The sequence below is a fragment of the Ruditapes philippinarum genome, unplaced genomic scaffold, assembly GCF_026571515.1.
Source record: "Ruditapes philippinarum isolate M1 unplaced genomic scaffold, ASM2657151v2 ctg725_1_1_1_1, whole genome shotgun sequence".
NCBI classification, from domain to species: Eukaryota; Metazoa; Mollusca; class Bivalvia; order Venerida; family Veneridae; genus Ruditapes; species Ruditapes philippinarum.
Window position 1 is genome coordinate 229673 of NW_026860262.1, and position 15713 is coordinate 245385.

A 15713-nucleotide genomic window follows, 5' to 3' on the forward strand; every position below is an offset into this window, starting at 1 on the left:
GAGTTATTGCCCCTTACTTAGACGAAATCAGCAATTTTCAACTTGTCATGCATGTTGTTGAAAAACAATTAGAGCTAGGGTCATTAATTTTTATATCAATGTTTGTAAGCATAATATATATTGTTGTGCGCGTGAGGTTTTCGTGTGGAAATTGCACAGTAATGCCAGAGTTGTTGTCATTTACTAAGTTATAATTTGAAATTTTCACGTGTGGCTGACTAGCTAAAAATCGTTAAAAGCAGAGTCAAAAAACCTTACAAGAATGTTGGTCAGCATGTGTTGTTGTGCATTTGGGATTTCACTTATAGATTTGATAGGTGCTGTCATTGTTATAGTCCTTGACTCAGGGAATTTTGTAAAAGATGGGTAGTGGGGACATATGTGTCCTATGGTTTTAATAAGATTTATTGCCATGTTGAAGATAATTTTTTTTAAGAATTAAATTTCATGTACATATAGTACTTCATGTAGTTTTTGTTGTAAATGCTACTGCAGCTTGTCTGCTGCTGATGATGGTGATGAAGATGGCGGTTGTGTTTACGATTCCGTCATTAGGTCTTTTTTTAATAAACGGTATTGTGCGTTTAAGTAAAAATAAAACAACAACAACACGTGACATATTCGTTGGTATTTTAATTTTTTTTGTGCATTTTTGATAATGGACAAATACGTTTTGGTGAGCATTAAAAAATTCAATCCAACGGAATATGGCTCATTTTATATTCCATATTCGACCGAATGTCACACGTGTGCCAACTTCGAACCATATTCGGTCTGGCCATTTATATACGGTCCGACAGCGATACTGTAAAGGCCATATGATGACTTTCAAACTGTACCGCAGGTACACCCTAGAGCATGAGCTGACGGCAAAGTTAGCTAACATGCAAATGTGCAAACTTCCTTGCCGAAATCAAGCCCTTAGTAGTATTTTGCTTTTAAGTTATATCAACACTATAAAGCCAAATGTACTATTACATGTACATGTATAACTTTTCAGCTTAATTGCAAGAGGAAGACATTAAGCGTCATTATTTTGGGTACGTGTGGGCCAACGAAGTTTTGTAGGCATGCTGGATTGTCACTTAACTTGAAAATTAGCAAAAGGCAAATGACTCCGTCAACGGTCTTCTGTGGCTTTGTGGTGAAAAGTTGAATTTAAAATTCAAATAGACTAAACTTCTCTTTAAACAAAAAATATAAACAAAACACAAAATATAACAGGACAAAATGTTTTTATTTATCACTAATTTGACTTCTCAATTCACATGACATTAACCACATGATGTACAAAACGACATTTATAAACATTTCATTTTCTATTAATAATATTCATGAAAATTCTATAACAAATAAATCTTAAATATCACAATTATGTTTTAAATATATTATGTTTTAAAATAAATACCATTAGTTTAAATATTTCCATATAAAACAGATTAAAGCAATATATTCTATACAGATCATCTACATGATATTTATAACTACAACAGTACAGCAAAATCCCTACCCCTGCTTTCTCTCTAAATTTCAAAAAAATATGGACATTATGAAAATCAATATGATTATATAAGACAGTCAGTAAAACTTTTTTTTATAAAATGTCATATTTCTAACTTACTTAGCTTTTGCCCTTCAACATGTTTGAAACTAGATCATATAATATATACAATAAAGGGCTATACTAGTCCTGTGTCGCTCACCAGAGTTTACACAAAAAGACTGACAAACATTTCTCTATATATTTGAAGCTGACACAACCCAATCGCTATGGCGCTTTTTGTATTGATCAGAATTATTTGAAAATCCTTGTATCGAATATGACCAATAGACTTAACCGACACGTTTTTAATCGATTTCTCTTTAATCGATTTCTCTTTAATTGTACATCTATATATTAAGTAACTTTTGGCTCGATTTTCATGAAAGAAACCAGTCTGCAAATCATTTAATTAAATCACAGACTCTGTTTATTATTTTCATTATTAGTGACTTTTTCCGAGACTTATTTTTCTTTTTATGTGTATTTTTTTTTCAATTAATGGAGGCTTGTGCAAAGATCATTTCTGTGAAAAATATATAATTTGACTAACAGTTTTTTAAAGATGGTTTTCCCCTTGGATTATAATGACAACCAGTTACGCATGGTAAACAACGATAGAACTGAAAGAGAATCACCCAAGGAGAATTCCTATGAAGTTTTTATGAAAAGTTTAGGATTTTCATTTGGTTTTACCGCACACCAACACAATTTAGGTGATTTAGCGCTAGAACAGGAAACCTTGGAATTCTGATGCCTCAACAACTCAGCCACAAGGGTTCAGTGGTTTAGGAGGACATGTTGTTTCAACAAACGTGTGTACGAACAGACGGACGATCACAATTGTTCACCTTGAGCACTCTGTGCTCTGGAGTGCTAAAATCACATCTATAAAAAATAGTAATTTAGTGCATAAAAGAAAAATAATAAATATATGCTAAAGGTTACATGATACATCTGTGCAGATTGTGAAAGTAAATTGTGAGGTACTGATTATTGAAGAAAACATGTCAAACTAGAAAATAGAATAGAAACACATGTTTATTTGTTGAAGGAACACCTACAGTACTTTAGATAATGACAAATTATTAAAACAATAGATACACGAAACAACAATACATTTAAATATTATTTCAGAAAATGTCAAAAATGTTACATGGTATAATCGCACATGCATATAAATGTCATTTAACCATGTACGATATTATGTATGTCATGCTAGGCAAATTGTGGATATCATCAGTTGCTCATTTCAAAGACGAAAACAATTTTAATTGTACTCTCTTCTTATATTAACACAGAATCTTTAATAATCAGTAGTGTGCATTATTGAAAAGCCACTTTCCACCAAGATAAGATAATACCAATGCCAGGTGATATATAAATGTGAAATGAAATATATAACAACAATCACATAACAAGAGGGCCAAGATGGCCCTAGATCGCTCACCTGACACATCAAACTCATGCAAACAATTACCTAGACAAGCATTCTGACCAAATTTCATGACAGGTCAGTCAAAAATTTGACCACTAGCGTGTTAACAAGGATTATCCATATTTGAGCAGTGTTACCTAGTTTTTGACCTCAGGTGACCCATATTCGAACTTAACCTAGAAATCATCAAAACAAACTTTCAGACCAATTTCCATGACTAGAGTGTTAACAGGATTTTTCTATTTTTAGCTCCTGTGACCTAGTTTTTCAATTGAGATGACCCATGTTCGAACTCATCCGAGCAATTACCTGGAAAAGCATCCTGACCAAGTTTGATGACAATTGAGTCAAAAATGTGACCGCTAGAGTGTTAACAGGATTTTTCTATTTTTAGCTCCTGTGACCTAGTTTTTCAATTGAGATGACCCATGTTCGAACTCATCCAAGCAATTACCTAGACAAGCATCCTGACCAAGTATGATGATAATCAAGTCAAAAATGTGACCACCAGAGTGTTAACAAGGTTTTTCCATATTTGGGCAGTGTGACCTAGTTTTTGAACCCAGGTGACCCATATTCAAAGTTGACCTAGAAATCAAAACAAACTATCAGATCAATTTCCATATTTGGATCAAAACAGTAGCCACTAGAGAGTTAACCAGGTTTTCTACTTTTAGCTCCTGTGACCTAGTTTTTCATCCGAGATGACCCATGTTCGAACGCATCCAAGCAATTACCTAAACAAGCATCCTGACCAAGTTTGATGATTGAGTCAAAAATGTGACCAGTAGAGTGTTAACAAGGTTTTTCTATTTTTAGCTCCTGTGACCTAGTTTTTCATCCGAGATGACCCATGTTCGAACTCATCCGAGCCTAGATAAGCATCATGACAAAGTTTGATGATGATTGAGGCAAAAATGTGACCGCTAGAGCATTTACGAACAAGTGTGGATGGATGATGGACTTTCAACGATCCTAAAAGCTCACTCTGAGCTAGCTCAGGTGAGCTAAAAATATAACATTCAATGTTGATGTTAATAACACAGTATGCTTTCCTAATATCAAACAACTGTACAAATGCATGTTGATAAATGCTTAAGTATATTATTTAAAATTCTAGACAAGCACCGTTCAATTTTCAAAGACAGTATACAGAATTGATGTAATTTACTAATCACAAATGTAATTGCCTTTACAATTTCTCTTTTCTTACTCAAAGTTTGAAAATAACATTTTACAATATAATTGCTGTAAAATATGCTTATATTTTACAAAAACATATGAGAAGTAGCTGGAGGATATTACTACAATGAAATGATCAATGGTAAAGTAAAACGCCGCCAGGACTATAACAATACCTCTACTTTTTATTTTTTCAAAAAAAAAAAAAAGTTGAGCTAAAAAACGTACATTAAAAGAGTACAAACAGACAAAACAATTTTAAAGTTTCAAGCTACAATTTTATGCAGGAATTATACTTTGGCATATTTGAAAATTTGACAAATTAACTAAGATACATAAATCAAGCATTCCATACTCATTTATAAGATCATCAAAACTAGTATAAATGATTATACAGTCACTACATAACAATGTCAAATAAAGTTATAACACCATTTATTTTCCATGCATCTCATCACAGACATACTAAATGATCTATTGATGTTGATGGCCACAATTATGGTCCCGACACATCGGAACTTTTTTACCTGCTGAATTTAGTTACTGTATCTTCACTACCTTGAATTTGGAACATTCCATTTGAATGTGAAGGTAAACTTGAGCTACAAGTAGAGAGCCAGTATAGAGCTGTAATAGCCAGGACTGATGACAAAGATTGGTTACTTCTAGTTCCAGTAGTTTAATTATTAAACTAACCACTGGTATTGCAAGCAACACAAATGAGCCAAGCCTAGGTGACACTGTTCAGTTTGGAATGTTTAAAATGTATACATAAACAGGAAGAGTTATAATAAACTTTCATTAGCATAATATTGACATGAGGGAAGAAAGTTCAGTGTATACTTCATATTGTGTATATTTATGTTAATATAGTTTATGATCAGGGAAATACAGATTTCAGATAAACCAGACAGACACACAAACTTAATATGATTCCCCAAAACCACTGTAAATACCACACAGAGACAAATGTAAAAAAACCCATTAAACTCAGTAAGTTATGATTTATAAGTTTATAGAAAAACAAGCAATTATCATAGTATTGCAAGCAATCCATAAGTCCCCTACCGGTTAGAACCCCATCAACATTCTGAAGGGCCATTGGCCATTCACTAATGTTTCAATTTTTCTCTATTTTAAGTAAATTTGTTGGAAAAGTTCTTTAAAAGTGATCACAGGAAACAGTTTTTATGAACAGACAGACAGACGGTCTGAAGGACACTCTAAAGTTAATATTTCAAACATCCCTGTTACCAAAATATAACATTTTAAAAGCAAAATTCTTAAAAAGGAGATTAAAGATGCAATTTCATAAAAACTTTCAGCTCTTTTTGACTAATCACAAATATTGTTATATTTGCCATGTTTTAAGCCTTTTTGTTGCCAAGGCAACAGATATTTTTTGAAAATAGGAAGAACAGATAAGACATGCATAATCTCAAGACTGCTATCTACCCATATGTCAAGTTTCATAAAAATATTTCCAGTACTTTTTGCGTTATCACTGGATCCAGTTTATGTGTAAAATTTACCATATTTTCAGCCTATTTGTTGCCATAGCAACCAGAATTTTCAACATAGGAAGAAAAGAAACAGATGTGCATAATCTCAATACTGCCATCTACCCATATGTCAAGTTTCATAAAAATATTTCCAGTACTTTTTGAGTTATCACTGGATCCAGTTTATGTGTAAAATTTGCCACATTTTCAGCCTATTTGTTGCCATAGCAACCAGAATTTTCAACATAGGAAGAAAAGAAACAGATGTGCATAATCTCAAGACTGCCATTTACCCATATGTCAAGTTTCATAAAAATATTTCCAGTACTTTTTGCGTTATCACTGGATCCAGTTTATGTGTAAAATTTGCCATATTTTCAGCCTATTTGTTGCCATAGCAACCAGAATTTTCAACATAGGAAGAAAATAAAAAGACGTGCATAATCTCCATATTGCCATCTATCCATATACCAAGTTTCATAAAAATATTTTCAGTACTTTTCAAGTTATCGCGGGATCCAGTTTTGTGGACGGACGGACTGACGGAATGACAGACAGTCGGACGGACAGACGGACGGAGGGTAAACCTAAAGTCCCCTCCGGTAAACCGGTAGGGGACTAATTATATAACAATCGTAAGTAAGTTTAGTTAATACAGTTATAAAACTTACTGTAAGTAAGACCAAGTCATTAATGCTGCCTTTACTGAGTAAAGTTTTAACTTTAAACTTGTAAATTCAATTAGTATAAAGTTATTATAAGCAAGATTATATATTTTCATAACTTATTATAAGTAAGTTCAAAAAATAAGTTCATAATACACTATAATTAAGTAAATTCATTTATCAAAGTTACCAATAGCAAGATTATAAATTTATGTTTTCATTATTCTGTAAATTCATATAAAATTTCTTTTTTACAGATAACTTATTATAAGTTTATATAACACAATAAAATTACTAATTAATATTAGTATGTTCATAAAAAAATTTATGTTTAAAGTTACATTAAATAAATATGTAAAAATATTTTTCCGTCGGCCTAAAAATCAGACATTCTACAGTTTCATTAACCTGTTTAAAAGTTTTGTTGTAAATCTCATCAAATATTGTTCATAAATTAGGATTTTAAACGGGAAACCCCACGGTAACACTAAAGTTCGTATACGAATTTTAACATGCAAATGAAGACTATATAATTAGCTCGTGTATGCGCTACGTCACAGTTTTATAGTTAGCAAATGTGATATTTTCTTGTGCAAACACACTTTAACCGTTTAAGCTTCACGGTGCACTAAACCTGGGGTTCAGTAAAAGTAATCATCTCGTAAAAAGATTAAATTTGTATGAAAACATCCGTTACAATGCGGAAATATACCGTTAAATTAGGACTGGCACTTATAGTCATGTTTGTTGGTTTAATATTGATGTACGGATGATCCGAAGGCGGAGTTTCTCATGCAAACAGAAAGTGTACTTCCCATTTCGCCACAATGAGGTTACCTATTTTTATGCTAATAAAACTCATTTTGGTTGTTTGGACACCAAAATAAGACCTGGAGTTGATATAAAACCCAATTTATTAATGAAATGTCGCTATTTAGTTTTTTATGAAATTTATTAAATGTAACTTTAAGTAAGTTCATATAAGAAAATAATTAAAAGCCTATACAAAAATTTAGTCATGTGTTATTAAGTTATAAGTAAGTTCAATAAAAATATTATAATTCATTAAGTTCATTACATGTTTAATTTAGAATTGGTGAGTTCAGAAAAAGAAAATATTAATCTTAAAATAAGTAAGTTTGTATATCAAAATTAATAGTAGTGAGTAGAGATATTTCTATTTATAAATTTACATCTTGTCCTTTATAATAATATAACAAGATATAAAGTGATCTGTAAAGCATATTGTTATTATAACATCAAGTGATCTGTAAAGCATATTGTTATTATAACATCTCTATTGTAAATAACATGGAAAACAATTATATCAGTATTTGATAAAAAAAACAAGAGCCGGTTTAACCGGGTGATGCTCCCCGAAGAGGTTTTGGACACAGGAAGGTATACCTCTTGTAGTGTCTGAGTTATGTCACAGACAAAGTTCAAGGTGTAAAAACAACCCAAATGTTGATGCAACACGTCATCTCAATATGGTGATCATTTCTGTGAAAAAGTTGTAAAATCCGACTTCAAATAACAAAGTTAAGGGCCGGACACGAATTCTGGCACGTATGTACGGACGGATGTTCTAATAGGAGAGTAATAATGTGGCTACTCTATTGTTCTCTCTATTGCTCTTTTTAGCCACACAAAAGAAAATAGCCACATAAAAGCATTACGGAATGAATGACATCAAAGAGAAAGAACAGTTACCTATTGTCCCTCTAGCCACATAATTACTGTCCTGTGAGTGCGGACTCACTGACTGTGGGACAGACGGACGGACAACCCAACGACTAAATGCTCCCCCGAAATTTTTCGGGGAGCATAACAATGCTGTAAATGTGAATGATAAACCTATCATGTAAATGAATAATATGAAATAAGATCTTATACCCAACATCAAAAACAACAACAACAACAAACAACAAAACATCACAAACAATAGTGTACAATATATATATTTAAGCAAAAACGCTAATTTAAATTTGCCGTAGCTTTCGGCCTTGTGTTCAGATGTGTTCAAAATTCCTTCAAACTCCTTTCTTGTTAAGATTTATACATTGTGCTTTAATACAAAGAATTATTGCCATTTATGAATTAACATAATTAACATTAAGAAGGCCGCAAGGCCGAAAGCTTCGGCAAATTTAAATTAGCGTTTTTGCTTATATACGGCAAGTTAGAGATTTTACTTATATATATATATATATATATAATTTTTAAAAATCAAAATGCAGTTCAAGGCTTAATGACTGGGGTGCTTTCTTAATGCTTTTATTGGAAAACATAGTTCACCTTTACTTCTTACTTAAAAATTATGTCTAATCTATATGACCTTGGAAAAAAACACACTTTTGAAACATGTTGTTATTAAAATACAAAAATACTTAAAATTTTCATCTTTAAACAAATAAATTCAAAAGCTATCAAAAATAAAAAATTCTTAATTGAAATATATAGTTGTTGCCTAAACAAACAATATAAAAGTTCCACATATCATGTTTTAACTCTAAAACTTCATTAAGCTTATATGGGTAACTTATTGAGTTTAAAATAAAATAAAACAATAAAATAACTTATTCAATAAAACTTGAACACGTTCCATTATTCGGTCACATTGCCCTAGAACTATTTCCAAATCATTAGGAAATGACTTAAATTTTGGCACTCTATGTTATTTCTCATCTTTACATTATAATGAAAAGAGAGAGCTGTGGGAGAAGGTATACAATTTTAACGTAAAGTTTAAATGCTAAGAAATTACCTATCTTGTGTAAAAAGAAATGTTTACAAAATGGCAAGAAAAAGACAAAGCATGTTGCCTATAAAATTCTTCACAAATATTTACTTAATTTCATTAAAGAACATTAATATCGGTCAAACTGAAATAGCAGTCTCAAACAGACCTACCAGATTTAATCCCAAAACTTACATAAATTATGTCCAATTATGAAAATTAACTAATATACATGGAATGTAACATTATACTTTTATTTTTGATAATAAAGCCAATTTGGTACAATGTTTTCTTTACAAAATAAGCAAGTCATTAGGATAAACTGATCCAGAATTGTGAGCCATTTTTGTTATGAAAAGTTATTGTCCATATTTTTTCTAAAAGTTATTTTCCATGCCATGACACTGGTTTATGAAATGCTGTCCCTCAGTCAACTTACTATAGAAAACAAAATTTATTTAATATGTTCATTATAATACTTACTGGTGAGCCTACTTAACTGTCAATGGCCTTTCATAAATAAAAGGGAGAACAAATACTAAATAAATCTTTAGAAAATAAATATTTTCTCTTTGTTAAATATATACCAAATGATAGTTATATCAACCCATGTTTTGTCAGGGCTTAATCTTACTCTTAATGAAAGTAACTGTATAAAAACTGTGTATGATCTGAACAAACAATGCATTATGGTTTTGTTAAGAGATCAACTATAACAGGAATTATCTGAATAATTGTCTAGTTAACAAAAGTTACATTATTGATACAATATTTGTTGACTTTTTCAATATCAGGAAAATATGTTCTGGAAATAACACAAATTTGTAAACAAAATCATGTACAATTGCCTTTCATGCATATTATATACATGTATAATAAATATATCTTGACTAGTATCTAGAAAAAAATAAAGAAATAATTCATAACTTGAATCTCTAATGTAAGTAAGAATTATTTTTTCCATATTACAAAAAGAGTGATGAATTAGGAAGGTAAGGGTTAGGGCTATATCTCGTGACAGCTTACATAAAGTGTCTAGCATTCAGATTAAAAGTTAGTTCATAAACATTATAATTCTGGTACTTCAGAATAACTTTCCTTAAAACACATACACGTTTATCAATAATTATAGCTAGAGTTAACAAAAAAGTGAATTTAAATCTGTACAAAAATTCCTTCAAACTCCTTTCTTGTTAAGATTCACACTTGTGCTTTAATACAAAGAATTATTGCCATTTATAAATTAACATCTGAACACTTCTCAAATCTACAACAATAACCTTATACATGTAATATTTCATATATCATGTACCCATTAACTTCCAAACAAATAAAATAAATAAACATTCAATTTTTGCGACTTTTCAAATTTTCACTTTTCTGACAAAGTTTCAATATTAATTATGCTTTTCTGACAATATTAAACTTTTCATTGTCAGAATCATCGTCAAGTACGTTATCATAATCATGATCGTCATCCTCTGTACTCAACCTGTCAAATCCTTTGTGGGAATGTAAGAAATTACCGAGACTGAACACTGACTTCTTTCCTGAGCGACGGAGGCAATTTTTGAAACGCCCTGAAGAAAGATAAAAATCATTTTTATTTCAAATGGTTCAATGATCTTAATGAACTAAGTATAAATATACATTGTATCTGATTTTTCATATAAATCTATTTTCTTCACCTGTTTTAAGAATATAACTATCTTAAGCCTACATCTTCTATCCATTTTCTTCAGTAACAAAAGCTAGCAATGCATAAATAGAAACTTCTTTTGTTTGAAGAATAAATAAAGCACCAGAATCTGTACCTAGTTGATTAAAAAATTGTGTTTCTTCTTGTTCATAATCTGTTATTACTGATGGCACTTGTTTTTCAATATAATGTAACCATGATGTAATTCTTTAAACTTAACACTAGCTTTACATATATGCATATTAAACAGTGATTTTAAGGTGTTGTTTGCTTCATGTGATACATGTATATAAAATCTTACAATTATTCTCATTTTAAGGGAGTGTGTGGAGAACTTAGAACAATATAGAGCCTGGTCAGACTGCACACATATGTATTTCAATGAGAAAAACAGGAACCACCAAAGTTTTATATTTCACATGATTTTGTAAGATTTATATCTCATTGATTAATTTCAATATGTAAGTATTAAATATTATATCATAAATCATCATAAAAACATAAAGCTATTATTTAACAGAACCAACGTTTTATTTCAACCATTAACCTGCTGCAAGTGATAAGTCATTGCTATAAGTATAGAGCCAGACCAGCTTGGACATTTGTACAGTCTAACCAGGCTCTATACTGTTGGTAGCTCAATTTTTGTAGTCTGATATTGAAATCCCTTCAACATAAAAACACTGTTGCATATTTGTAGCAGGGCAAATACTTTACACAAATAATGTTCCATATTTGTAGCAGGGCAAATACTTTACACAAATAATGTTCCATATTTGTAGCAGGGCAAATACTTTACACAAATAAAGTTCCATATTTGTAGCAGGGCAAATACTTTACACAAATAAAGCATGTTATGGGCTAAGAGGGAAAGATTTATCTATCATTAGATTTTCAGAACAAAGAAAAGTATTCAGAAACACCTCATTGTACTGAACATGTTTTTTCTTTTCTCCCATACATCATGCTGTTAGTAAATGTTTGTGGCATAACAACAAACAATATTAATTCTTAGTAAATAAACATTGTTAGTTAATGTAAAAAGATAAATTCTAACACGACTCGCAATTTTCCCTATTGAACATAGAAGAACCGAAAGTGTGTGTTATTATGCTATAAAATCACTGTTTGACGTTCTATATTTAGACATGTGACGTCATCATAATACACGTGACGTAACCACTAAAAATGTGACGCGCTGACAATAAGTACGGAAACAAATCAGGCGCAATTTAGCTAAATATCAGGTACGGCAGCATTTATTTGTTGATATCGTGTTAGATTCGAAATAATATATCCAAATCGGTGATTTTATTGCTTGATAACATCACTGTTTGTCGTTCGGATGCGCATCATTATATCACTCGGGCTACCCCCTTGTGATATAATTCCTGGCATCCGAACTCCAAACAGTGATGTTATTGAGCAATAAAATCACAGTTTGGGATATATTATTTCTTAAATATAATAACTGTTACACATGATAAAAATATAATAACAGATACAAGAAATATAAACAATAAAAGATAAATGTAAAACTATAGAAAAATGTGTCATAACAGATAATAAAGGTATAAATAATGATAAAAGCATAAAAGTTAACAACAGATAAACTAGAACTGTGTCCAAAGGACACGGATGCCCCCACTGACAACATATATATGGTATATAGTGAAAAAATCAACAAAGGGCCATAATTCTGTTAAATTTGGTCGCAGCAAAAATTCCTTCCATTACTACCATCTACACATTAAGGTTGTTCATCTCTGGAAGTTTAAGCAAAATTTGCCAACCAGTTTAAAAGGAGTTGCGTTCACATAATTTCTATATGGTATATAGTGAAAAAATCAACAAAGGGCCATAATTCTCTTAAATTTGGTCGCAGCAAAAATTCCTTCCTTTACTACCATCTATACATTAAGGTTGTTCATCCCCGGAAGTTAAAGAAAAATCTGCCATCCAGTTAAGAGGAGTTGCATTCACAAAATATCTACATAGTATATAGTGAAAAAATCAACAAAGGGCCATAATTCTGTTAAATTTGGTCACAGCAAAAATTCCTTCCTTTACTACCATCTACACATTAAGGTTGTTCATCCCTGGAAGTTTAAGCAAAATCTGCCATCTGGTTTAAGAGGAGTTGCGTTCACAAGATTTCGGGACGTACGGACAGACGTACGTACGGACGGAAGTTCTCACAGGACAGTAATTATGTGGCTACTCTATTGTTCTCTCTATTGTTCTTTTTAGCCACGCAAAAGAAAATAGCCACATAAAAGCATTACGGAATGAATGACATCAAAGAGAAAGAACAGTTACCCATTGTCCCTCTAGCCACATAATTACTCTCCTGTGAGTGCGGACGTACGGACAAGTGCAATGCTATATGCTCCCACTTTGTGGGGGCATAAGAATAACATATGAAATGCATTAAATTGTAACTGATTAAAATATTAATTTATTAATCTTAAAAAATAACCAAAAAATGAGATTGTCTAAATCTACATTCAATACATCATACTTGTCTAAATCTACATTCAATACATCATACTTAAAGTCAAACTATTTATCTATCATGGTCTATATTGTTTTTTATCAATAAAGTCAGCTTTGTAGTAACACTTCTGGACAAATTAAAATACAAAATTAATTAATGTACAATGTACGGTCTTAAAATTAAAATCATATAGATACGAAATGTACTTCCAGAAAACCTGATGTTGAAATGATGTTTTGATTCAGTGTTTTTTTATGATAAACTCTTCCTATTATATGTTTTTATGTCAAACTTTTATTTTTTAAACATACATAATTATACTGATAAAACATACACATATACCAACACAAGATATCACCATGTACAAGTGGAACCATGAACATAGGGGGAAAAAATAAACACTTTCCAAGTTGTTAATCAAATTGAACTATCCTTCCAAACTTTGTTTTCAAGACAAACTACTTACTTCAGTTCTGTGGAGAAATAACTTTGCTAGATTTCCTATTTACAAGATATATTATCAATATAAATTACAAATATGTTAACATCTTCACACTAGTGGATACATTGATCTAGTCTACAAGCATATATATTTAAAATTTCAATGTACTTCTCCAACATTTACTTTGTTCTCACATAAATACTACCTTCACTTCAACAAAACACACACACACTAGTTTGAGGGGGTTTATTTTAGTTTGTAGTGAGTTTCTACTACAATATATTTGATGAAAGCAACACAGTAAGCATAAAGATCCATATAACCAATTGTCTAGACAAGCAAGATCTTATAAGCAAATATAAGCAAATACTATCAGATAAGAATGCTAAACAAAAATATCTACTTTCAAAATTATGTAATATGCAAGAAAAAGACTCAAACAATGGCTACAGATGGAAATATTCCACTCTCAAGTCACTATTTGCTATAAATTGTAAACAGTTACCCTCAAACTAGATTAATAATATCTGCAATATGTTGCAGTTCAGATCGAAATATCAGTTCCTAGGGGAACAGTCAATGGGCTGGTTCCGAAGAAACGGATATTTCCATCTTAACCGCAAACATATGTCAGATTTTTTTCTTGCATATTCTACCATGTTCCATCACATTTTAAATTCTTTACCTTAATAAAACAATTTTCCATGGAAATTTATGCTATTACACTCATATGTTATTACAACAGCATATTATGAAATTACAACTTCATTCATAACAGCAAAATTATGTTATCCTAAGCATACCATTTAATAGCATATGACTCATCTGGCACCCCCCATGCCAGATGAAATTTCCGCATGGGTAAAACTAATGGAAACACCAGTCTGATATGCAAGAAATTGCAGTTTGTACCAGAAGCCAATAGAAAGTTCTTGTATGACCAACTTGCTGTCAAACAAAGCAATGGTGAAGCTATAGTATTTAGTCATATAATACTATCACACTACATATAAATGTTACTATTAGTCTCACTGTTAATCAAAGCTAACAATATAATAAAGTAAGTGACTGGTATAACCAACCTGTATGATGCAGTCTTATAAGAACTGTAATAACAACCAGCAGTATAACAGGGACCACCAATAATGTACCTATAATAACAGATGGTCCAAACCCTTCTCTATCATCCTCATTCTCTGTTAATATAAAACATAAAACAATTGTCATATTTCTTATATAGTTTACACTTTTTCTGAAAACAAAATTCAAATCACATAAACTTTTATTGAAAATTTAGAAATTAAAATTGTGAAACATTGCAATAGATGGTACTAATTTTATTTGATAAGTATATATCAAAAAACACTATATATCAAAATCCCCTTGATCATAATCCCCTTGGTTGAAAAATGACATAGTGATCGAAATCCCCTCAACAGAAATGGCCGGGTGTTCATAATCCCCTTGAAGGATAGTCAAAATCCCCTTGGCAAAAATGATGGGGTGGTCAAAATCCCCTCAACTTGTGAAAAACAACCCCCTTTACTCAATATTCTTTTTCCTTTGATCTTTTGTCACTCCAGCTAAACTATTGTGTTACATAAAGAAATGTTGCAAACAGCAGTTACATTGAGTAGAGGAAAGAGTATGGAGTATACTTTAGCAATATAATACAGGTTATTTTTAAATACTCCAATGTTGTCATTTTCATGTTAATATAAAATATAAAACCAGACATAATATTTCACTCTTATTTATTTTCTGACAGCACATTTTACATATGTTAGCACATTCACAGAATTTACATAGCACCGACATTATTTTATTCTGATAATCTGTCCCAGAGCACCCAAGAAGTCTTCAAGGGATTTAATGCCACTTGCGTACTGTGAGCACAAAACTTTCAGTCTCTGCTGGTGAGCTTTAGTGGCCTGTGACAAACATACACCTTTTAATTGTTTGTATGCATTTCTCTTTTTTTTCAGCAATTCTTGAAGCAGTTGGTTCT

The 15713-nt window shown here is 31.2% G+C and overlaps 1 protein-coding gene across 7 annotated transcripts in view; it reads right to left on the reverse strand.

The window, feature by feature from the left end:
- Window positions 1-1218: 1218 nt before the first annotated feature.
- The window catches only part of LOC132759442 (peptidylglycine alpha-amidating monooxygenase-like), a 62631-nt gene continuing 48136 nt past the window's right edge, over window positions 1219-15713 (reverse strand). For all 7 annotated transcript variants that reach the window (XM_060751205.1, XM_060751204.1, XM_060751209.1 and 4 more), the window contains 2 exons: window positions 14788-14901; window positions 1219-10647 (listed from right to left, as the gene is read on the reverse strand). In XM_060751205.1, coding sequence (XP_060607188.1) covers window positions 10469-10647; window positions 14788-14901 — 293 coding nt within the window. In that variant the 3' untranslated portion in view covers window positions 1219-10468. The remainder of the gene's footprint in view (window positions 10648-14787; window positions 14902-15713) is intronic.